The sequence below is a fragment of the Leopardus geoffroyi genome, chromosome A1, assembly GCF_018350155.1.
Source record: "Leopardus geoffroyi isolate Oge1 chromosome A1, O.geoffroyi_Oge1_pat1.0, whole genome shotgun sequence".
Lineage (NCBI taxonomy): Eukaryota > Metazoa > Chordata > Mammalia > Carnivora > Felidae > Leopardus > Leopardus geoffroyi.
Window position 1 is genome coordinate 173,709,306 of NC_059326.1, and position 22,482 is coordinate 173,731,787.

Below are 22,482 nucleotides of genomic sequence, written 5' to 3' on the forward strand. Positions count from 1 at the left end.
GAAGGCCTCATGTCCTTGGCAATTCATATTCATCTGGAAGCCCCTGAACAGCTACTTCAGGTTCCTTCATCTTTCCAAGACTGCTGTGAGATGATTAATGTCGGTCCCATTTTATAGATTGGGAAACTGAGGCTCAAAAAGGTGAAACAACTTGCTCAAGGGTACCCAGAGGGAAGAGAACCGAGCTTGCACAGACCAGAGAGTGGGCGGGCACTCTGGCTGGGGAGGCCCGTAGCGAGGGAATCGAAGGCGCCTCCCTCCGACCCTACTCGTGTCGCCTCAACTCGTGGGAGCGTGGGCGGTGGCGAGACAAAGGGGCAGGGGCGGGGCGCGGTGCTGGGAGAGACGGCCGGAAGTGCGGCCAAGGCGGAGGCGGGAAATTTCCGCGCAGGTGGATTTCGGAGATCGCGCCGACCTGGGTCCCTTTCCAGGCGCTGCGTGTCTTTGGACAAATGGCTTTCCCTCTCTGAGTCCCAATTTCCTCCTCGGTAATACAAGTAGAGGGTGTTCGCGGGGCTGGATTGAGTGAAACCTGACGAGCAGCGCGCCCCGCCCTCAATACACGCGGCAAATGGGCAGTCGCTCCGCCCCTCAGTCTCCCTGTCTGTGAAATGGGAACCCGGTCGAGAGGGGCGGGGAACCCAGGAGCCCGGGAACCTCGGTGAGGAGCGAGGGGCTAAGGGCGCCCCTCCCTCTCTCCGGCCTCCGAGTCCTCGCCGGCACCGCCCCCTCCCGGCTTCGGAGACCGCTAGTCGGCCAGCGCGCATGCCCGGGGCGGGGCGCTGGGCGGGAGCGCGGAGCCGGCGCGGGGGACGGCGGCGCGGAGTCCGCGGGTCCGCCCGCCAGCCCCGCCGGAGGCAGCCGAGGCCGCTCGGGCGGCGGCGGCAGCGGCAGCGGCAGCGGCTGGAGCTGGAGCGCAGCGCGCCAAGGAGACGAGCGGTGGCACACCAGGGTAGGTGCAGAGCCCGCACCTGCTGCCCGCTATGGGCGGGCGGCAGCGACCCCATTCCTCTGCCCGTGGCCGCCCCAGAGCCGCTGTCCAGGGTCCTGGAACCACCTGGGTGGAGGGGCTCGCGCAACGTGCGAGGCGTGTGCCCAGCGTGCGCCGGTGTGTGTGTGTGCGCGCGCGGCCGGGGGCGGCGGGTGTCCATTTCCAGGCTCCTCGCAGGGGTGGGGCGGGGCGGGGGCGGGTCCCGCAGCCTGGGGCCCGGCGCTCGAGGGACCTTGAGGGCCAACCCTCCCTGTGTGTAGGACTCGGACCCTGCGCCCGGCCTCGCCGCGTGCGACCGCATTGTTCGACAGGGTGGTGCGGGAGGGGGCGCTTCCCGCCACCGCGGGGAAGGGGGTCCGCCCGCGTTGATTCATCTGCCCCCTGGAGCGAGCTCTGTGCTCGAGTGGCTCCACTGAAACCACGGGCACTACTGAGCACACTCGCTGTCGCACACTCAGTATGGCTTACACTCTGGGCACCATCACACACCCCATTACACACTCACCGCGTTCATACATGGGCATCCCACTCCCGGGTGAGGCCACGATCTTCTCTCTCTCTCTCTCTCTCTCTCTCTCTCTTTCTCTCTCTTTCTCTTACACACACACACACACACACACACACACACACACACCCGCACACACTATGGCCCTTGGTCATTCCATCCTACTCATACACACGGCCACCTGTGCACCCACCCAGTACACTAAGTGGGAGCCTTGCGTATATACCCAGGCATAGCTACGCATTCACACCGGCCATTGCCTATCACAGAACACCCAACTCAACGATAGTCGCTTATCACACCACACTCACAGCCACCCTGCTCTGACCTGCTTCTGCCCATTCACATTTACTCATGGTATCCCTCACGTACCCCTAGACCCTGGAGTAGGCTGTGCACACACTCCCTCTCCCACACTCTCCATATCTTAGCTTGCTGCCCATCCCCTGCACTCACTCAGCCCAAGTATGTGCACCCCTGATTGTCCACTCTTGCCCTCTTGTGGATGAACAGATGGATGGTCTGGGTCCATTTCTGGAAAAAGGTATGGCTATCACCCTTTGCTAGACTCTTTCTCCCCTACGACCCTAGGCAGGAAGCTTTGCTGCTCCAAGGATACTAGGAGACAAGGGGCGGAGAGGGTGAGGGGCAGCAGACCCAGATTGTCAGACACACACACAGGCATACACTCACACCTTCTGGAGTACTGCAAGCCTTTGTCGGTCTCATCACCATGGGAGGAGGTGTTTGCAGGTGCCTGGCAGCCCTGGCTTCATACAGAGAAGAAGGAACGGACTGGCCAGGTCTCTGGGCTGGAAGAAGAATTCACAGGGGCTCCCCTGCCCAAGCACCTGTGCCTACAGCCAGGCCAGCTCTCCATGAGTGAGACCCTGAGGCCACCCACAGGGTCCAAGTGGCCCCCACAAGACATAAAGACATAGGCCATTCTGCACATACAAGTTGCATGTATACACACGCAAGCTTTTCTTGAGCAGAATGCAGGAGCCAGGTCCTGCCTCTCCAGGCTGGCTTAAGCTGACACAGACATCCATAAGCAGTCTGCATGCTCCTCTGCATGCGAGGTGAGCTGGCCCACACACCTAGGGGATCATTTCAATCTTCTACCTCAGTCAGGCCACATAAGTGTGCAGGCTTATCTGCTCATCTTGGTGGGTGTGTATCTGTTGGGACATGCTTCCTCAGGTCCAAGGGATCAGGAGGACCCTTGGCCTGACCCCCAAAAGCAGAAAGGGGCTTTAAGAGCCAAGCGTCAGTGTCCAAAATCTTAGCTGATACAAGCAGGAAGAACCCAGGATTTGGGTTGAGACACAACAGGCTCTGAACCACAGCCCCCGGCACCAGCTGTGTGCCCTTGGTCAAGTCTTTTTTCCCTTTGACTTCAGTGTCTTCATCTGTGAAATGGGATGATAATGCCCCCCCCACCCCACCCCCCCGCCATGAGATCGTTGTGGAGTCTAGATGACAAAATAAGCCTGAGGGTGCTGGGCCCAGGGCTGAGCACACAGTGGGGAAAGTGATGGAGCTGGGTTCCAGTGAGAGGGTAGGGCATAAGGAGGGGGTGCCCCAGGCCTGGGCTGCCTCTTGGAGAAGTGGCTTGAGGATACTGAGGCTCCATCAAGAGCCAGGAAGCACCCGGTAGAACTGTGAGCAGCAGAGCCTCTGAGAATGGTGTCTTGGCAGATCTTAAACCCAGGGCTGGGCCAGCGATTCTAGATATAACTACATCCCTTCCCCCATTTCACAGACTGAGGCCCAGACTGGAAATATTCACTCAAATTCATGGAGCAAGTCAGTGACCAAACTGGCACCTGACACCACATCTTTCTAATGCCCTGACTAGGCTCTTTGTCCCTACCCCAGACCTTCTAGCATGTCAGAGAACAGCAAGCTGGGAACTGAGAAGCCAAACTCTTCTGGGGGGGGGGGGTGGCGCTTTCAGAAGAGGCGTGTTACCCTCTGGGCCATGCCTGCCTCTCAGTGTCCACTTCTGGAAAATAAGAACACAGCACCTGCCTGGAAGGTGTATGGGGCCTGCACATAGTAAACATACTACAGGCTTGATGTGTGTGAGGTCATCTCCCACCCTTCTCAGCATCTAGGTCAAGTGTCAAAACTCAGGTGGCTAGAGGCCAAGGGGATAGCCTACATGAGAAGCTGGCTACAAGAAAAATCTTCAATGATCGATAGTAACGGCCAGCCAGCCTCAGTGCCCAGGACCCCATAGGGAGGGGTGGAGATTGTGGCTCGTTGGAGAGTGCACCCCCATCCAAGAAGGCAGCCACTGCTTGGCTCCAGCTGACTGTTGGCATGCAGGAAGCATGCTCAGATTGCCAAATTCTAGTTTTCTAAGAGAATCTGGAAATCTGATTTTGCACATGAAATCTTACAATGTTTAAATGTCGATCAGTTAATTCCTTTAAAAATTTCTTCTTAGCACTCTGGGTCAAACAAGCAGGTCTGAGGGCGAGATTTTGCCAGTTTGTGCCCCTGCTGTAGCCACCTCCCTCCCCCCGCCCCGCCCCCTGCCCCCTCCTGGGAGCACAGCTGGGCTCTGACAGGCTGAGTAGATAAAAACAGGCCTTCCATGTACACAGCCCAGCCCCAAAGTGAGCAGAGCCCCGCACGCCCCTCATCTTCTCTGATCCTCACAACAGCCCTGTGGGAGCAGGGGAGGCCTTGTCAGGGTCCCCAGTGAGGAGAAGGGACATGCCTGTGCTCATAGAGTTGCTAAGTAGGGAACTGCTTCCTCCTGCTCTCCTTCCAACTTCACTCCATTCACTCCAGCCGCTCCGGACTTTGTATGGCTACTTCAGATGCTGCCCCCGAACCAAGTGCCCCACTGTTGTCTACAAGATGGCCCCTACCCCAGGGTCCCCATTTTGGTGATGACCCTCATCCACCCAAGTCCCATAAGCCCAAAGTCTGGGGGACACAGTGGTGAATGGTCTCAGCTGTGTCCCATTCAGGGACTCGAGGTCTAAGCAGGGACCTAGAGGTATAAACGGCACATAACGTGTGTCTGGCTAGGGGAAGAAGAAGAGGCCATAGGAACTCCAAGGAAGCTAGTGGACAAAGAAAGCTCACTGGAGGAGGAGGTGTTTGAACGGGGGCCTGAAGGTTTAATGAGAGCCAGGCAAGAAGGTGTGCAGAGGCTGAGATGCGAGAGACTGTGAAGCCATGGATAAGCCCAGAGAGGTCGTGGTGCATGTGTGTGTGTTTGTACGCACTGTGGGGAAGTGCATACTGAAAGATAAAGCTTAGTGGGTTAGTAACTACACAGGGGCTTGGAAGCACATTATAGAATTGGACTCAACCCTAAAAGTAATAGGGAGTCACTAAGGTTTCTTTTTTTCCCCCATTTTTAAAAAGAGTGATATGTGCACACATAACCAAAATTTCATGAATCACAAAGGGGCATAGGAAAGGAAGGAAGGAAGGAAGGAAGGAAGGAAGGAAGGAAGGAAGAAAGAAAGAGAAAGAAAGAAAAAGAAAGAAAGAAAGAAAAAGAAAGAAAGAAAGAAAGAAAGAAAGAAAGAAAGAAAGAAAGAAAGAAAGAAAAAAAGAAAGAAAGAAAAAAAGAAAGAAAGAAAGAAAAAAAAGAAAAGGAAAGAAAGAAAGAACGAAAGAAAAGAAAAAAAGAGTCTCTTCCACCTCTGGATCCCTGGTCTCACTTCCCAGAGGCAATTGCTACTAAATTTCATGGGTTTCCTTCCAGAAATTTTCTTTTTATAAATAAACCCATATATGTGTATCTGACCCTTTTTGTATCTGCATGCATGGGGTCCCACTAGCCAGGCTGTCCCTGGATTTTTTCACTTAATTTATCTTGGGCATCCTTCCTCATCACTCCGTACACTCTGACAGCTGTGGGGGCTCCGTGTGGCTGTCTCACATTTCATGAATTAGCTTCTTGGTTTTCTTCTCGTCACCAACCGTGTTCTCTTGCACCCTCGGTGCACCACCGATCCTTCCTCATGACCATGCCTGGAGGTGGGCTTGCTGACCTAAATGCCAAGTGCACTGTAAACTTTGATGGGAATTGACAAATATCTTTCCAAAAAGATTACAACCAGTTTACTTTCCCAGCAAGAACAAAGACGGGTTGGAGCCAATGAGCGGCATAGTTGGACCAACATATTAGAAAGATCATTCAGTCCTTCGTTTAACAAATATTCATAGGGAGTTACTTGCTTACTATATGCCAATCATTGTTCTCAACCCTGAGGTTATATCCATAAACATGACAACGTTCCCATCCTCCCGGAGCTGACATTCTAATGGGAGAGACAAACCACAAGTAATAAACAACTGTATGTAATATGTCAGATGGTGACAGGTACTATGAAGAAAACTGAGCAAGACAAGGGCGATGGAGATTGCCACAGTGCTGGGGACTATGGGTCAGGGAAGGTCCCAGGAAGGCGACCATGAAGATATTGGGAGAGAAGCCCTTCCAGGCAGAGGCAACAGCCAGTGCAAAAGCCCCAAGGCAGCGGGTGTCCAACGATCAGCAAGGCAGCCGGTGTGGCTGAAGCAGCATAATTGAAAGTAGTAGGGGGGCGCCTGGGTGGCTCAGTCGGTTGAGCATCCAACTCTTCATTTTGGCTCAGGTCATGATCTCATGGTTTCGTGAGTTTGGGCCCCACATCGGGGTCTGTGCTGGCAGCTCGGTGCTTGCTTGGAATTCTGTTTCTCTCTTCTTCTTCTTTCTCTGCCCCGCCCTCACTCATGCTGGCTCTGTCCTCTCAAAATAAATAAAAACTTTTAAAAATTAAGAAAAAAAAAGTAGTAGGAGACAAGGCCAAGATCAGTGATGGGGCCAGAAGATGCAGGGACATGTAAGGAGTTTACTTTTACTTCACACAGGATGGGGAGACACTACATGGTTCTGAGCAGAAGAGGGATGATCTGCCTTGGATCTTGCTAAGATCCCTCCAGCTGCTGTGTTGAGAATGAACTGTTCGGAGCAAAGGAAAAAGCCAGGATAATCCAGGTGGGAGATAGTGTGAGTTTAGCTCAGGAGATATTCTGGATATATTCTGAAGGGAGATCCATTATGTTTTGCTGATGGATGGGATGTGGGGTGTGTGAGAAAAATCAAGGGTGACTCTAGGGCTTTTGGCCCAAACATTAGTGAGGTGGCTTTGGGAAAGATGGCAGGCAGAGCAGGTTTGGGGGGAACCCAGTGCCCTGCTCACTCTGGCTGCTGATATGTAGTGGGATGGAGTTGCTCACAGATCCAGCTGCCTGCCAGATCCTCTCCCTGGATGTCCCCCAGACACCACACGCTCAGCTTGTCTAAAACACAACTCTGTTTTCCCCCAGATCTCCTGCCTCACACACACACCCCCACCCTGGCCAGAATCCTGAGGGTCGCCCCTACTGTCACCTCCTACAGCTGGCTGGCTCTTGTCAGTTTTCCCCAAGATTGCTCAATTCTGCCAACTCTCTATCCCTGGGACCTTTACTGTACCAGCTCTCATCTAGATTATTGCAGAGAAGGGCTGGGTGGAATGAATGAAGAATTGGAAGGATGAGAGATTAAAGAATGATTGGCTAACCCCTCTCCTCCAGCCTCCACCCCAGAGCAGTCTTTGAAAGCACACATTTCAGACTATGTCCCTCAACGATAAACCATTCATGTCTCCCCAGGGCCTACACAGACCCAAACTGGTGGGCTACAGACGTGTTTTGTTTGACCCACATAGTGTTGTTTTTCTTTTTTAACCTTGAATTAGGGTATTTTACGTTAAACTTCTGGATTTCCTGCTGCTCACTGATACTACCAGGATGTACTTCTCCAAAGCAGTCCTTGGCTGGTGGAGTAGTGGCCCCCACTTCAGACGGGGCATGCACTCCCTGGTTTGTCCCTTTCCCCACCATTTCCTATTGTTTTCTATCCAGCCTGCTCCCCTCACTTAAATTACCTGCCTGGCCCCTATGGCATCAGAGTTTGTGACTCATGGTCTAGAAGACAAAAGCGTAACTTCTAGGTAGCATGCTGCACGGGGTGGGCTGACGAGGTAGATGAAGGGTGCATGCTGCATGGGTGATGGTACATAAGCTGAAAAGTTAGTTGCGAAGGGCCTTGAATGCCATTTTAAGAAGTCTGACCTTTATCCAGAGGGCCACTGGGAGCAGAGAAGCAGGGGAGTGATATGGTGGGACAGGAGTGGACCAGATGGGGGCAGAGAACCCAGAGGAGGCCCAGCTGCTAGAAGACAGGTGGGAAGGAGAATATAGAGACTCCTCCCCACTAGGTCGTCCTGAGTCTGAGTCTGTTTTCTCTGTGTTTCAGAACCAGATAGCAGCCTGGGGCACAGGTATGGTCACGAGGGCAGTTGGGCAGTGCTGAAGACCCAGCCTGGCTCCAGCTTCTTTGAAAGAACTCCAGCCCCCCAGCACCTCAGCCCACAGCCCTCCGCTGCCCACAGGATGGGAGCCTGGGGGCTGGGAACCCAGCCATGAGGGACTCCTGCCCCTCCCAGCAAAAGGCCAGCCCTGCACTCCTGAGGCACACCCCTACCCAAAGCCCAGGCATGGACTCTAGACACAGCAGCCCCATTGGGGCTGGGGAAGGGGCCTCCTGTTCTGAGGGCCCTGGCAGGAGCTTGGCCTGCCCCTCCCTGACCTGCATCCCTCCCCAAGAGGCAGCCACCAAGGAGACATTGGGGGCACATGGAGCCTTGATCTCAGGGACACAAGAAACCACCTTCTCTGGGAAGCCAGACCCTGTGTCCTCAGTGAACACTGATCTCTCATCCTTGGAGAATAGAAATCCTGTGTTTTTAGAGAAGGTGGATTCCAAGTCTTCAAAGCAGGCAGATTCCACTTCCATGGGAGAGGAAGATGCTGGGCCCTTGAGAAAGGCAGAATCCATGTTTATAGTAAAAACAGAGCCTGCAGTCTTGGGAAAAGGGGATCCTGTGGCTCCTAGAAGGATGGATCCTGTGACCCCAAGAAAGGAGGATCCTGGATCCTTGGGAAAGGTAGGTCCTGTGTGTTCTGACAAGGTGGATACAGTGTCCCCAGGGAAGGAGGATCCTGTATCTGCTACCAAAGTGGATCCTGAGTTCCCAAGAAAGGAGGAGCCCAGGTATTCAGGAAAAGAGCTTCCTGTGGCCTCAAGAGAGGTGGCTTCTGCATCTGTGAGAAAGGCAGATCTTGTGTCCTTGAAAAAGAAAGATCCTGGGCCCTCAAGAAAGATGGATCCTGTGTCCTTGCTAAACGCAGATTCTGCATCTTCAGAAAAGACAGATCCTGGGTCTTTGGGAACACTGACTCCAGGGTCATCAGGCAAAACTGAGCCTGTATCCCCTGGAATAGTAGCTCTGGGGTCCTCAGGAAGGATGGATCCTACTCGCTTGGGGATGACAGATCCTGCATCTATGGGAAATACAGAAATTGTGTCCCCCACAAAAGAGGACCCTCAGTTCCTGGGGAAGGTGGATCCTGCCTCCTCAGGAAAGGAAGATTCCATGTCGACGAGAGTGATAAAAACTATGTCTGCTGGGCAGATGGGTCCTGTATTTTCAGGAAAGATGGAACCCACATCTTTGAAAAATATGGATCCTGTGTCTTCAGGCAGGGTGGGACCGGTTTCTTTGGGGAAGGTGGAGCCTGTGTCCTCAGGAAAGCCAGAGCCCTTGTCTCCCAGGCAGGCAGAGCCAATGTCCATGGGAAAGACAGAGACCGTATCATCACAAAAGGAGGACCCAGTATCCTCCACAAAGGTGGACCCCATTTCTCTGGGAAATACAAAAACAGCATCTTCTGGAAAAGTGAACCCTGAATCGAAAGGAAGAATAGACCCAGTGCCCTCAGGTCCAGAGACTCCCACATTCGTGGGGACAGCAGGACTCTCATCCTCTGTAAAAGGCGAGGCAGTGACTGGGGGGGAAGCAGATCCACTGTCCTCAGAGAAGGCAGGTCCTATGGCCTCTGGAATGGTGGGTCCCACAGCCTCAGGGAAGGCTGATCCCCTGGCCTTGGGCAAGGCAGACACTGTGAACAGAGGGAAGGCAGAAACTATTCCCCCTGGGGAACTGGACTCTGTGTCTTCAGGAAAAGTGGACCCCATGACTCTAGAAAAAACTGTCCTGGCATCCTTGGGAAAAGCAGAAACTGTGCCAGAGGAAAAGGTGGATCCTGTGCCTCCAGAAAAGGGGAATCCTATGAACTCTGTAAAGGTGGATCCCCAGGCCTCGGGGAAGGCAGAACCCAAGTCTGAGGGCAAAGCAGAAACAAAGCCCCTTGGGCAGGAGGGCCCTGCGGAAAAAGCAGAGGCTGCATCTCTGCAGAAGGAAAAGCCACTGGCTTTGGAGAAAGGGGAGCCGGAATCCTCAGGAAAAGCAGACCCTATTGCCTCTGGGAAAGTGGAGCCTGCGGTCCTGGGGAAGGCCAACGCTCCAAGCAAAGCAGAGCCCTCATCCTCCGGGAAGTTGGGCTCCCTGCCTCTGGAGAAGGCGGAGGCCTCCTCTTCCAGGCAGTCAGATGGCAAACCCTGCGGCCCAGGCGCTTCTCCCGCGGGTACCGGTAGCGGCGGAGGCCTCCTGGAGCCAGCGCCAGCGCCCAGCACAGCGGTCTCCAGCCCAGGCCAGAAAGACCCGACGGTCGCTGGGACCGAGAGAAGCCCCGGCCCAGAGGCCGCAGGGCCCCCGGTGGGGCCACGGACTCGCGACAACTTCACTAAGGCGCCGTCGTGGGAGGCCAGCGCCCCGCCGCCGCGCGAGGACGCGGGCACGCAGGCGGGCGCACAGGCCTGCGTGTCGGTGGCCGTGAGCCCCATGTCTCCGCAGGACGGCGCGGGCGGCCCGGCCTTCAGCTTCCAAGCGGCACCTCGCGCGCCCAGCCCCGCGCCCAGGCCGCCCTCGCGCCGGGACGCGGGCCTGCAGGTGTCGCTGGGCGCCGCCGAGACGCGCTCGGTGGCCACCGGGCCCATGACGCCGCAGGCAGCCGCGCCGCCCGCCGCGCCGCCCGCCTTCCCCGAAGTGCGGGTGCGGCCCGGCTCCGCACTGGCAGCCGCCGTGGCGCCCCAGGAGGCGGCCGAGCCCGTGCGCGACGTGAGCTGGGACGAAAAGGGCATGACGTGGGAGGTGTACGGCGCCGCCATGGAGGTGGAGGTGCTGGGCATGGCAATCCAGAAGCATCTGGAGCGACAGATCGAGGAGCACGGCCGCCAAGGGGCGCCAGCGCCGCCGCCCGCCGCCCGTCCGGGCCCCGGCCGTGCGGGCTCCGTGCGCGCCGCGCCCCCAGAGGGTCCCGCCAAGCGCCCGCCTGGCCTCTTCCGCGCGCTGCTGCAGAGTGTGCGCCGCCCGCGGTGCTGCTCCCGAGCCGGACCCACGGCCGAGTGATCTCCTCCCCTTTCGTACGCCCGGGTTTCCAACCTTTTCAGGTTCCCTTCTTGACCCCAAGCTCCTAGAAGGGATCCCTTAGACGGGCGGGAGGCCCACTAGGGGTGGGCAGCCTCTAGGGCCTTCTCATCCTTTTCTTTCCAGCCTCCTCCCCCGCCAGCCACACAAATGAACCCTCGCTACCCAGCCCCCTCGTGGTCATGAGACCACGAACCCAGCCCTGACACCCACCCTCCTGTCCCCTTACAGCTCTCAGCTCCACTCCCTCCAGGTCATGCTGGGTGACCTTGGGGCCCTGCTCAGCAGGCCCAGCCCTGAGAGCTGAGGCAGGCTCCTGAGATGTCCAGATTGGTAGGCCGAAGTCATCAGTGGCCGCCCGGTCCCCAGAACAGGAGAGACTGTACAAAAGCTCCAAGTGTGCAAGGATTGGTGTGTGAGATCCCTGAGTGTGCAAGGCTCCAAATGTGAGGCCCCTGGAAGAGCGTGAGTGTGTGTCCATGCAGTGGGCTGGCCCCCATGGCCCCGGGCATGTCTTGCATGCTGGTAGTCATCCCCAATTCCTGTCTCCCTCTCACCTGGCCCCATCCCCAGCCCTATCTCCACCCTCACTGGACACTTGTTCACAATTCCTGACAGGGGGAAGGCAGCTGCAGGGGTGCCCCTGGGGGGGCACAGTTCTAAGAGTCTCAGAAAGGTCAGAGGCTCTCAGACAGGTCTGGGAATCACAGAAGCTCGTGGAAGGTCTTGGGTCCCAGGCAGCCTGACAGCTGGTCTTGGGTATTGGGGGCAGGACGGAGAGCTCATTCTACAACCCCAGTTGTCCTCTCAAGGCTGCCCTCTCCCACCCCTCGTCCCCCCTGTGCTGTGAGCCCCACGAGTCCCTTGTGATCACTCAATACCCGTTTCCCCCCACCCCTCCAGCCACAGTTTTTGGCTACAAACTGTCACAATATACATTGGTAATAAAAATTTCCCCCAACTGTTGTCAGCTGTGATTGGCTACAGGCCGAAGGGGGGCAGAGCAGCAAGATATATTGTTGTGTTCAGGGAGGGGTAGGTGTCATTTGGGGGTGACAAGACCTCTTCCAAGGTGCAACGGAAGAGCGGGGGCCATGTGGGGTTCTGCAGCCTGGGTCCTGTGGCAGCGACATCACAGGTCTGTGGTGTCCAGGCCAGCATTGGTGAAGGAGAGTTCCTGCTGTCCATCTGTGTCCACCTTCCTTCCTGACAGCACTGCACCCAGGGGTTCCGTATCTAGCTCCACTGGACTGTGTAGGGGCTCCTTCTGTGGGGAGAAGGAGGGAAGGTGTGAAGGCAGAGACAAGATGGGTGATTTCCTCAGTCCTTAGCGGAGTGGGCCTTCAAGCCCACGACAGATGGCTCCTTTACAGGGGTCCCGCCTGTTCCTCCTAGGGCCTCAGTTTCCTGGCTGTGTCCCAGAGGTGGCGACAGCCCCTAGTGGTGCAGACACACTCAGGTGAAGGGGTGGGCCTGAAGGGGGTCTGTTCTGGCCTTTGCCCCAATCCACGGACAGAGGAGCACTTTGGTGTTCTTCCCAGTCCTGAATAACACCAGGCCCTGTGTCCTGGGCCGAGGAGCCAGTCCTGTCCACTACCTGCCACCTGCATCCCAAGGCAGGCCACCGTGCTGGGCACAGTCCTTCTGTGACCTAAAGTCCCCACAGGAGCCCCCTGGGGGAGGGATCACGTACCCCGCTTTACAGATGGCTTAGGCTCAGAGGGATCGCATGGCCAGGAAGAGGCAGAGCAGGGTTTGGATCACTGGTTGTTTTGACTCTAAAACCTGTCCATCGCTGCCTCTGGTTGAATTTGGCATCTCCTTCTGCCACAGTCAGAGGGACACATCCCACCCGGGGTCCCACCTGCAGTTCATTATGGCACGCACTCCCTAATTGGTTCTAATTGAACCAACTCGTCTATTGAACAAATGATGGCACTGCTGATTATTCGAGCCTACACCCTGCCAGCTTTCATATAAAGGGTATGAACAGAGGGAACCAGGTTTTTTAGCACTTGTGTCATGCCAGGTGGTTTTTTATACCCACTCAAACTTCATCCTCACAAAGTCCTGCATGGTTAGTGTTCTCATCCCCATTTACAGATGAGAAAACTGAGAGCTAGAAGGAAGCCGCCCACCCTGAGTCACGGCAAATGAGTAGAGGAGCAAGGATTGGACCCCATTCCGAAGCCATGGGGCTTCCCGGGGCCTGGCGCAGGGACATGCCCATGTCATCAGCAGGTCCTTCAGCTCTGTCCTGAACCCCGCCCCTTCAGAGAAGGACCCCAAGTCAGAAGCCCCAGGCACCCACTCATCCCCCATCTTGCCTTGGTTTTCTGCTTGTCCTTTTCCAGGTCCACAGAGTTGTCATCCAGGGAATTGAGGCTGTGGGGGAGATGGTGGGGCTCACATAGTTAGCAGCCCCAGTCCTCCCTGTCTGTGGCCAAGAACCACCATTGCCTCCATCACCACCACCACCGACCAGCCTGGCTGTGCGGGCCACTGCTCACCTCATGTGGTCTAGGTCACTGGAGGAGGATAGGGACTCGAAGTTCAGATCCTTTGTGGGGAGGTTCAGCATAGGGTTGGCCCTGGAGAGAAGGCCTGTTTAAGCAGTTGGGAGCCTCAGACACCGCACGGGGCCTCTTACCCACCCTTTGACCCCCGCTCACCGCTCAGTGGTATACATGTTAGTCCCAGGGATGGCAGAAGCTGAGGGCATCACCCCTGCTGCTGTCCTCCGGGCCTCTTTGGCAGCCTTCATAGCCCGAAGCTTTCGGTGGTAGCTGTGGAGAACCAGGAGGAGGTGGGGCGCTACTCTCCCTGCACACCCACTGTGTGCCTAGTGCAGGCCCTGCGAATGTGACTTCACAACAACCCTGGCAGGTGAGAGTGTTAGCTCTATGTACGGAGGGTACAAGTAGGGGCCAGAGATAGGATATGATTTGCCAAAGGCCACAGCTGGCCAGCGACAAGACCTGGAGTCAAATCCAGAGGTGGCTGCTGCCTCCAAATATATTGGAAAGGGAAAAAGAAGCAGTATTTATAAATGGATAGTATGTGCCAGACATCCTGCTGGTTGCAAGATGCACACTGCTTCCTTGTGTGCTTTGAGGAATCTAGTGTTGTGCTCATTCTGCAGATGCGGAAACTGAGGCTTAGGGAGGGAGAGATGAGCTGTCCAAGTTGTCACGACAGGTCTCTGGGGATTAAATACAGGTATACCAGATGCCTACACCCAAGCTCTTTCTACCCACCATATGTCTTAGATGGTGGGAAAGGTGGGGTTGAAGACAGAAGGGGTGATGGGAGCAATACCTCTTCCGGGTGCACACAAGGGCCACAGTCATGATCACGATGACCAGCAGCAAAGCCACTCCCAATCCTATGATGACACTGCTGAGCAGCTTTGGCAGGTCTGACTCCTGGCTCTCCTGGGAGCCCTGGAGAAGAAGCATGAGGGAGGTTGTGGGTTGACATTCTCCCTCCCAATGCCCCCATTACCTCCACCATGCTGACACTCACCAGCACCACCAGCCCCAGCTGCAGCAGCCACGTCAGTGAATCCTGGTCATTCCGGATCATCCTGGCCACAGAGCCCCACTCAGGACCGAGGGACATTGGCATCCCCCAGGCTTCCTGCTCACCCTCCTGCCCACCCCAAGGGCAGCCCCACTCACACACTCAGTTCATCAAGTGTCAGGGCAGACCCATTCGAGAAGACAAAATAGGCATCGAGGTAGGAACGGCCCCGGGCCCTGGAATGGGCAGGGATGAAAAGTAAACAACCCAGAACCACCCAGCAGGTCCCTCATACTGCTGCTTCTTGTCTTCCAACCACTGGGACTGTGGGCACTCACCGAGTCATGGATTCTATGTCCTGAATGCTCACAACGTAGACAGTAGTCCTGGTGGCCTGAATGAGGGCCCTGCAAAGGGGGAAGATGTCGCAGAGGCATGGGGTAGGGGCCCTAGTACAGCCTGTGGCCAGTGGAATTAGGAATTGTGTTAATTAGAAAGGGGCACCCTCTCTGGACAGCTTCATTGGCTAAGCAGGTAACACCTCTGCAAATCAGGCAAGGCAGCCCCTTCTTTGGGGCTGGGTTTATGACTTAGCAAGCAGAATGCCCTTGTGCAGTGCACAGCCTTCACAACTGTACATGGCGGCCCTATTTAGGCCTCTCTCTACCCAGCCAACCCTAGGCTTCTAGGAGCATTGAGAAAGGAACTGCAGGTACAAGTACTGGATCAAAGACAGAGACAAAATCAGGGGTAGGTCAGGGACAGAATCGACATACATTCCATCCAGGTCCTGTCAGGGATCAGACTCCCAGGCCCTGTTCTTCCCCACAGGCCCCTCTGGATGCCCCAGACCTACGCTGTAATCTCTTCCATGTTGGCGCCCACCTCCTCCTTGTTCATGGAGAACTGCAACCTTACACGGTAACTTTGGTCCACAGTGAAGAGCTACAGGAGGAAGGCATGGTGAAGATGAGGCACGAGGGACCTGGGAGCAGGCAGAGGGTACTAGAGGCAGGGCCAAACACTCACATTCAGGGTGATAATGGCTTCCTGAGCAGGACCCACAGAAGGTCTGTCCCGGGCCTGGACTGTCACTTGGTAGGTGCCTTGGAGGGTGGAATCGAGGTTGGTCACCAGCCTATTGGAGATGGAAGAGCACAGCTTGGTCTTGGGACCCAACTGAAGTCCTCTGGAACCTACTTATGGATCTGCTAGGATGAGGAACTCACTGTCTTGAGGCCCTCCCTTGGGTCTCCCCCCTCCCCCATCCAGGGGCTGCCCACAGTTACTCAATGTTGCCAATGAACACATTGTCCTCCAATGAGGTGGAGACCCGGAAGAAGCCCTGGAAAGGGGTCGTGGTCCCATCCTTGGCGATGAAATCCACTTGGAAGATGGAGAACAGGATGGCCCCATTGTTCCCTGAGTCATCGTCTTTGGCCTGGGAGAAAGAGTGGATGGCACCTGGGAGCCAGGCTAGGCACCCCTCCACCCCCAGCAGGACTCAGCAGCTAAGATGGCCTGGGAGACTGGTCCCATTATCTCCATCAGCCTTCTCCAGGCCACCTCAACTAAGCAAACATTATAGGCAATGTTCTTGCTCTGCAAATCCAGGTTTGGACAAGTCCCTGCTTCTGGCCCCCTAACTCATCAAGTCACTGCCCAAAGCCCTTCCCATGTGGAAATCCTGCCTTGCTTCCCCTCACCCACTGCCACACACACACACACACACACACACACAAGCACAAGGACACTCAAATTTCCTGAGTAGCTACTGTGTGCCAGGCACCTTCCCTTAGATCCCTCATTTCAGTATTCACCGACATTGGTACAAATTCCCCTAGTAGGCCGTGAAAGCGGAGGTGAGTGCACAAACATTTTTATTCATTCTACCGCCTTTAGAGAAAAATATACCAACATACAGACCATGAGCCTACTGTTCAGAACGAAGCCAAAACTGGTGTTTATGTTTCAAAAAAGAGCCAATTTAAAGAAAATGGGTCAAAGTTATGGCCAGACTCATGACATTGGACTGCAACCGGCTGAAGATTTGAAGACTCTTTAAGGCTTGAAAGAACCTGGAGAGGGAGAATTACTATCCCCATTTTGTGAGAAGAAACCAGAGCTCTGAGAGAGACGCTGTGCTGCTGAAGGCCCAGCTCGAAGTAGGGAAGGTCAGGCCCAGCCATCTCCAACACCCGTGCGCTTTCCACAGCCCAGGGACTGGCACAGGCATACCACTCATCTGTTAACCCCAAGACTACTGCCGGGAAATGCCAGCTTCTTGCCCAGGAAGGAAACTGAGCTCCAGAAAGGCAAGCAGCTCCCCGGGTCGGTAAGAGGCCCGAGCAGGCCTGGTCCCCAGGGCTGTGTGGGAGGTCTCAGCCTTCTGTGAGGCGTGGCCGGCACCCTCTAACAAACACACCCACATCCAACACCACAAAAACGCTGAAAGTATGTTTATAATTTTACTCTGAAAATTACTTATCTCCAAGGAGCTCATTTAATTTACAGTTGCTATGATTTCTCCGTATTGCTCAAGAATTCTGGTGTAGTGAAAAAAATCTGGCCTGCAAATGGTTTTTATGGTCATGAAAATTTTTATAAAAACTAAATAACAATTAATGGAGTTGAATCATATCAATCAGGCATGTGTTTGTTTCCATCCTGGGATTTTCTCTTCATGTGTTGGAGCCAACAAATTTCCTCTCTAGCGTTAAAACATTTTAGGGGCAGCTGAAAGGCCTGAAAGCCTTGGTCCTGTGTCTCCTGGGGCTGACGTGATGGACAAAGGCGGGAGGGAGCCAAGGACTTACCTGGACAGAAGCCACCTGCTGGTTGGGCACCACAAGTTCTGGGATGATAACTACAAATGTGGACAAGAAAGGGTCAGTGGAGTCGGGGCCCGTGCCCACTTGTCTGAGGTGCTGACCACAAGCCCAGCTCAGAACTCATTCCCCCAAACTTTCCCTCGACCTCTTTGTCACCAGAAACCCCCATTACGATGGCTTCTGAGCCGTTAGTTAGCAGCTCATCCACCTCCCAGTGTGCAGATAATGAGGAAACTGAGGCCCAGAGAGGGAGGGAGGGACAGGCCCAGGGTCAGATATGAGTTGGGGCAGACCTGGGATAAAAACTCAGATCCCCCCTCCTTTTGAAATCCTGGGAAAGAGGCAGGATTGGGGATCTTTCTTTCTTTCTTTCTAAGGGTCTACTTGGGGCCTGAGGAGGGTCTATGGGAGCTACCTAAAGGTAATTCTAGCAGAGTATGGAGGGAAAGGCTGACTGCTTACCAAAAGTCTTATTGTCAGGCAGAAAATAGGGTTTGTTATCATTCGTGTCCTCGATGGTGATGGCGAGGCTTCCTAGAGGAACAAGGTTGGCTCGTTCTGGTCTCTAGGCAAAGGCCTGACCCAGAAAGCCTGGGCCTCAGGCATGCTCCCAGCTGCCTCCCTCCATGCATCTCCCATTCTCAGCCCCCTCCCCTGCTTTTGACCTGAGGTGTCCACTCAGTCTCCTCTGGCCTTTGTGGCAGGGTGTATCCTCCCCATACTTCAGAGAAGGTAAGCAAGTTGTCCAAGGTCATCCAGCAAGAGCATCAGGCCAGGATTGAGCCCAGCCTAGATATGTCCCACCTGACCCCAACATTGTCCTGACACTTGCTAGCTGTGTAAGCTAGGTTATTGAACTGGCCGCTGTGTGCCTCAGTTTCCTCATCTATAAAATTAGATAGGGATCCCCTACCCCACGGGTTGTGTGGGAATAACATAAGGAAATGGTTATAAGGTGCTTGGCATAGCTCTTGGCTATAGCAAGTTCTCAAAATATGCTAGCTCTTAATGTGGTTATTATTGCTATCATAATCAAAGGCAGGATACGAGCACTCTGAAGCGTGTTCCTTTCCTTTACACTGCCTCACAGAATAATAGCATTATTATTTTACACGCGTGTTTTCTTTTAATCTGTACAGCCAACCTACTACCCAAGTCCACTTGACAGATGGGTAAACTGAGGCTTAAGGAGGTGTCACAACTTTCCCAGTGACACAGCTGATAAGGGCTGGAGCCAGAATTCGAACCCTGACCTTGTAGGTCCCAGCCCATGGCTGCTATGCCGCAGCCTGCCAGGCCACCTCACCATTGTCACTGTAGGCCTGGAAGCGGAGGTCCGTTGTGAGGTCACAGGCCCGCACGACTAGCGTGACCAGGTCACAGGTCTCATAGTCAATGGCCTCACTCTGATTGATGAACACAGAGCCATTGGCCGACACAGAGAACCAGCCACGGCACAGGCTGCCCACGTTGACCCCGGCCTTGGTGCAGATGACGTTCACAAGCTGTATCTCCAGCTGGGCCATGGTATCCACATCGCGAGCAACCACCTTAGCCACCAGGCCACGCTGCGAGCCATTCTCAGCCACACGGACGCCCCGGAGTGAGGCTGAGTCCAGAGTGGGCGGTTCATCATTCACATCCTCCACAGCCACAAGGATTTCTGCTGTGGCCTCTCTCCCGTGGGGGTCTGGGTTCTCAGCACTCACTGTCAGATTGAAGAAGGGCTGTGTCTCGTAGTCCAGACTCACATCTGAGGGCAGCCAGAGACGGCCCTCAGCCCACCCAGCCTCCAGCACTGAGCCTCGGAGCACGAAGTTGTTGGCACCACTCCCTGAAAGACTGAAGCTGATGCGGTTGTTGGCTTCCGTCTGATCCACATCCCAGGCCTTCAGCACGCCCACCAGCTCTCCTGTGGGTGAGGGCAGAGTTCACAGGGACCCCTGGCCCAGGCATCGGCGGCTTCGTCTGCTCTCACCTCCCTCAACTGCACCCTGGGGGGACCAGAGGCCTCACTGGGCCCCAGCCCCAGTGCCTGGCCTGACCCAGGAAGGACTTACCTGGGTCCCTCTCCTTCACCGAGAAGGAATAGATGGACTGGTTGAAGACGGGCAGATTGTCATTGATGTCCTGTGGGCAGAGGTAGTTCTGAGTCCAGGGACCTCAGGAGCACCCACAGTTCGGCCTCCCCCGAGCCCATCTGAGAAATCAGTGCTTCCTCTGACCCAAGGCACAGACGCCGTCAGCGTCTCCTCAGAGATCACCGTCCGCTTTGCAGATGAGAAAAGGGCCTTTGAGAAGACGGAACTAGCCCAGAGCGCACACCTGGGGCTCACAGACTGGTCGCAGGACCTCTGAAGTTAGTTCTACGATTTCAGGGAGCCCCACCTCCTTCTCAGAGCCACCGTAGACCCTGCCTTCCAGAAGGGTGGTTGAGTACCCCCATCAGTGTCCCTGCTGGCCCAGCTCGACTCCCCATCTCTTGGATTTATTGTGTTGGCACCAATGCCACTGTTTCCACAAAGGTCCTGCAGCCCAAGCTTTCCCTTGTCACGTCTTTTCTCCCGTCCCTCCTGCCCTCAGCCGACCCCAGGACACTCGCTCCTGTGCTCAGGCAGAGCTGAGTTCAGGGTACCTGCCAGGGCTTAGACCTGGTCCTGCCCCCAGATGCCCACTGTTTTCTGTTCTCACCTTCCTTCTCTGGCCCTGGCCACTCACACCTACAAATGCTGCCACTGTTGTTACAGCACAGAGCTTCCTTCCCAAACACTGGCGTGTGTTGGGGGGGGGCGGGGTGCCCTTGGCTTTTCCAGCCCTTCCCCGGGGTGGCCCACAAGTGTCTGCTTTTGCTTTCAGTTTTTTTTAAATAACGGTTCAACAGACATCGTTGAAAACAAAGCCATGTGCCCCTTAACTAGATGTATTTTCTGGGGGTGATTTCTCAGAATGGCATTGCTGGCTCAATGCACACGGCCAGCTGCCTCCGAAGTCGCAGGGGTCGCTAAGAGCACAGCTCTGAGTCAAATCCAGCTCCCCCTCGGCTTCACGCATGACTTTGACTTCTCTGGGCCTCAGTGTTTTCATTCTGCAAGATGGGTCGTAGTGCCCAGTCTAGGGGCTGTTATGAGGACTAGTTCATGGGTGTGAAGGGACCTACTTGCTCAGCTAATGCAATTCTGCTTGCTTCCTTCTTCGTGACCTACTTCACCCTAAGGACAGCTGAACAAGCTGGCAAGTCCTAATTTGGCTTCTGTTCCTCCATGTTCCCTGAGGTCTCACTCTGATCCTTGTAGGAAAGCAGTGCATCCCTACCCAGTGGGACACAGGGCTGCTCTGTGGGATGTTGCGGACTGTGCATCGCTCAGCCCTAGGGGGCGCCAAACACATCACGGACATCGTAGAGGTGCACATTTGTTGCAACACTTTTCTGAAGGAAGGTGCCCTGTGGACTGGTGGCGGCCTTAGAACCAGAGAGACTGTGTTCTAAACCCGATTCTGCGACCCTAGGCAAGCTACGCCACCTCTGTGCCTCAGTTTCTTGATCAATAAAATGGTAATAACCATCCCTACCTTGCAGGGGCAGGTGTGACGGAAACCCCATAAATGCTGATTTTCATCCCTTCTGTTTACCCCAGAGTGGTGGTGAGGAGATAGGAGAGTTTCAGGTAGAACTTTGTGAATGATAATTAGAGCCAATACAGTGAGTAGTTCCTGCCTTATCTGTGGGAGAAACGTTCCAGGAGCCCCAGAGGATGCCTGAAACGGCGGATGGTACCGAACCCTATATGTACTGTGTTATTTCCTATACGTATGTACCTATGATAGGGTTTAATATATAAATCAGGCACAGAAAGAGATGAACAATAGCTGATAATAAAATAGAACAGTTATAACAATATACTGTGATAACTGATAATGCGAATGTGGTCTCTTTCTCTCTCTCAAAATAGCCTTTTGTCCTGTACTCATCCTTCTTCCTGTGAGGCTGTGAGATGATGAAATGCCCATGTGATGACATGAAGTGAGGTGGATGACATGGGCGTAGTGATGTAGCGGTGGGTAGCTACTGACCTCCTGATCATGTGTCAGAAGGATCATCTGCTTTGGGGACACTATTGACTGCGGGTCACTGGAACTGAGGAAAGCAAAACCGTGGATAAGGGGGACCCGACTGTATTCACGGAGTACCTTCCTTGGGTCAGGCACTCTTCAAAGCCCTTTCCATTCACTAACTCACTTTAGGTTGTTTTTATCACCATTTTACAGATAAGGAACATGAAGGCACAGGGAGTTTGAGTGATTGCCTAAGGCACACAACGGAGCCAGAATTCTAACCCAGGCAGCCTGGTTCCAGACCTCTCTTGCCCACCATACTGCAAAGGGCAGAAATGTGACTCAAGTTGGAGGGGTGGGGTGCTGGCCGTACGCAATGAGCTCCCCAACACAGGGCCCACCCTGGCACCCCTCCTACGGCCGAGCCAGGCCTTACCTCCACGTTGATGGTGATATTGACTTCAGTGCTGAGGACAGGCACACCACAGTCAGCCACAAGCACGGTCAGCACGACTCGGCCCCCCAGGGCAGGCTCAATGGCCTCTCGGTCCAGGGGCCCCAGGTTTCTGAGGATCCCTTTATCAGGGTCCACTGAGAAGTTGTGGCTGTAGGGGCCAGGCAGCAGGCTGAAATGCAGATGGCTGTTGTTGGTGTCTGGCTGGTCGTTGTCATGAGCCTGTGCGGATAACCAGCATTGGGCCATCAGCTCCCAGATGCTCCCCAGCCCCCCTTCTGCAGCCTGGCCTCCCCCTCCAGCACTGGCACGCAAGGGCAATAATTAGGCCTAAAGCCAGTGGGACGCTGGCCAATCTCTCAGCCTCAGTCTTCCGTCAGAGGGTCAGATCAACAGCTTGCAAGAGTTCTGAGGTCTTAAGCTCCTGATGTCAATCATTTGCCCTACAAATATTTCCTGCCTACCTACCGTGTGCCCAGCCCTGTTCTAGGCACTGGACAATCACAGAGCCATGATCAAGGCAATTCCCTCATGGAGCTGAAATTCTAGTGGAGAGGGGGCATGGGGGAGAATGTTATAGCTATTCAAAATTCAAAACCAGGGGTGCCTGGGTGGCTTAGTCAGTTAAGCGTCCGACTTTGGCTCAGGTCACGATCTCGCGGTTGGTGAGCTCAAACCCCGCATTGGGCTCTGCGCTGCCAGCTCGGAGCCTGGGGGCTGCTTCCGATACTGCG

General features: G+C 54.9%; 2 protein-coding genes across 6 annotated transcripts in view; one reads left to right on the plus strand and one right to left on the minus strand.

The window, feature by feature from the left end:
- The first annotated feature begins 604 nt into the window (after positions 1 to 604).
- On the plus strand, positions 605 to 11,849 carry GPRIN1 (G protein regulated inducer of neurite outgrowth 1). Of its 3 annotated transcripts, XM_045500873.1 has the most exons (3): positions 607 to 952; positions 6,384 to 6,510; positions 7,816 to 11,849. In XM_045500873.1, the coding sequence occupies exon 3, from the start codon at positions 7,982 to 7,984 to the stop codon at positions 10,868 to 10,870; it is 2,889 nt and encodes a 962-aa protein (XP_045356829.1). In that variant the 5' UTR covers positions 607 to 952; positions 6,384 to 6,510; positions 7,816 to 7,981; the 3' UTR covers positions 10,871 to 11,849. The 3 variants fall into 3 exon arrangements, with proteins under 3 accessions (XP_045356836.1, XP_045356829.1, XP_045356830.1); XM_045500880.1 differs by lacking the exon at positions 6,384 to 6,510 and having other exon boundaries at positions 605 to 952; XM_045500874.1 differs by lacking the exons at positions 607 to 952; positions 6,384 to 6,510 and adding an exon at positions 6,820 to 7,379.
- A 36-nt stretch (positions 11,850 to 11,885) lies between these two features.
- Positions 11,886 to 22,482, minus strand: part of CDHR2 (cadherin related family member 2) — a 34,834-nt gene continuing 24,237 nt past the window's right edge. For 2 of the 3 annotated variants that reach the window (XM_045500868.1, XM_045500865.1), the window contains exons 17-32: positions 21,731 to 21,970; positions 19,302 to 19,371; positions 18,548 to 19,153; positions 17,704 to 17,775; positions 17,227 to 17,276; positions 15,700 to 15,851; positions 15,440 to 15,548; positions 15,267 to 15,355; positions 14,749 to 14,817; positions 14,569 to 14,646; positions 14,414 to 14,474; positions 14,207 to 14,331; positions 13,561 to 13,674; positions 13,399 to 13,479; positions 13,216 to 13,273; positions 11,886 to 12,155 (exon numbers count right to left, since the gene is read on the minus strand). In XM_045500868.1, the coding sequence (XP_045356824.1) occupies positions 12,021 to 12,155; positions 13,216 to 13,273; positions 13,399 to 13,479; positions 13,561 to 13,674; positions 14,207 to 14,331; positions 14,414 to 14,474; positions 14,569 to 14,646; positions 14,749 to 14,817; positions 15,267 to 15,355; positions 15,440 to 15,548; positions 15,700 to 15,851; positions 17,227 to 17,276; positions 17,704 to 17,775; positions 18,548 to 19,153; positions 19,302 to 19,371; positions 21,731 to 21,970 (2,109 nt within the window). In that variant the 3' untranslated portion in view covers positions 11,886 to 12,020. The remainder of the gene's footprint in view (positions 12,156 to 13,215; positions 13,274 to 13,398; positions 13,480 to 13,560; positions 13,675 to 14,206; positions 14,332 to 14,413; positions 14,475 to 14,568; positions 14,647 to 14,748; positions 14,818 to 15,266; positions 15,356 to 15,439; positions 15,549 to 15,699; positions 15,852 to 17,226; positions 17,277 to 17,703; positions 17,776 to 18,547; positions 19,154 to 19,301; positions 19,372 to 21,730; positions 21,971 to 22,482) is intronic. The other variant, XM_045500870.1, reaches the window with a different exon arrangement.

Coding starts and splice junctions, on each gene's coding strand:
- GPRIN1 (XM_045500880.1), top strand. CDS start 7,982: ATGAGGGACTCCTGCCCCTCCCAGCAAAAGGCCAGCCCTGCACTCCTG.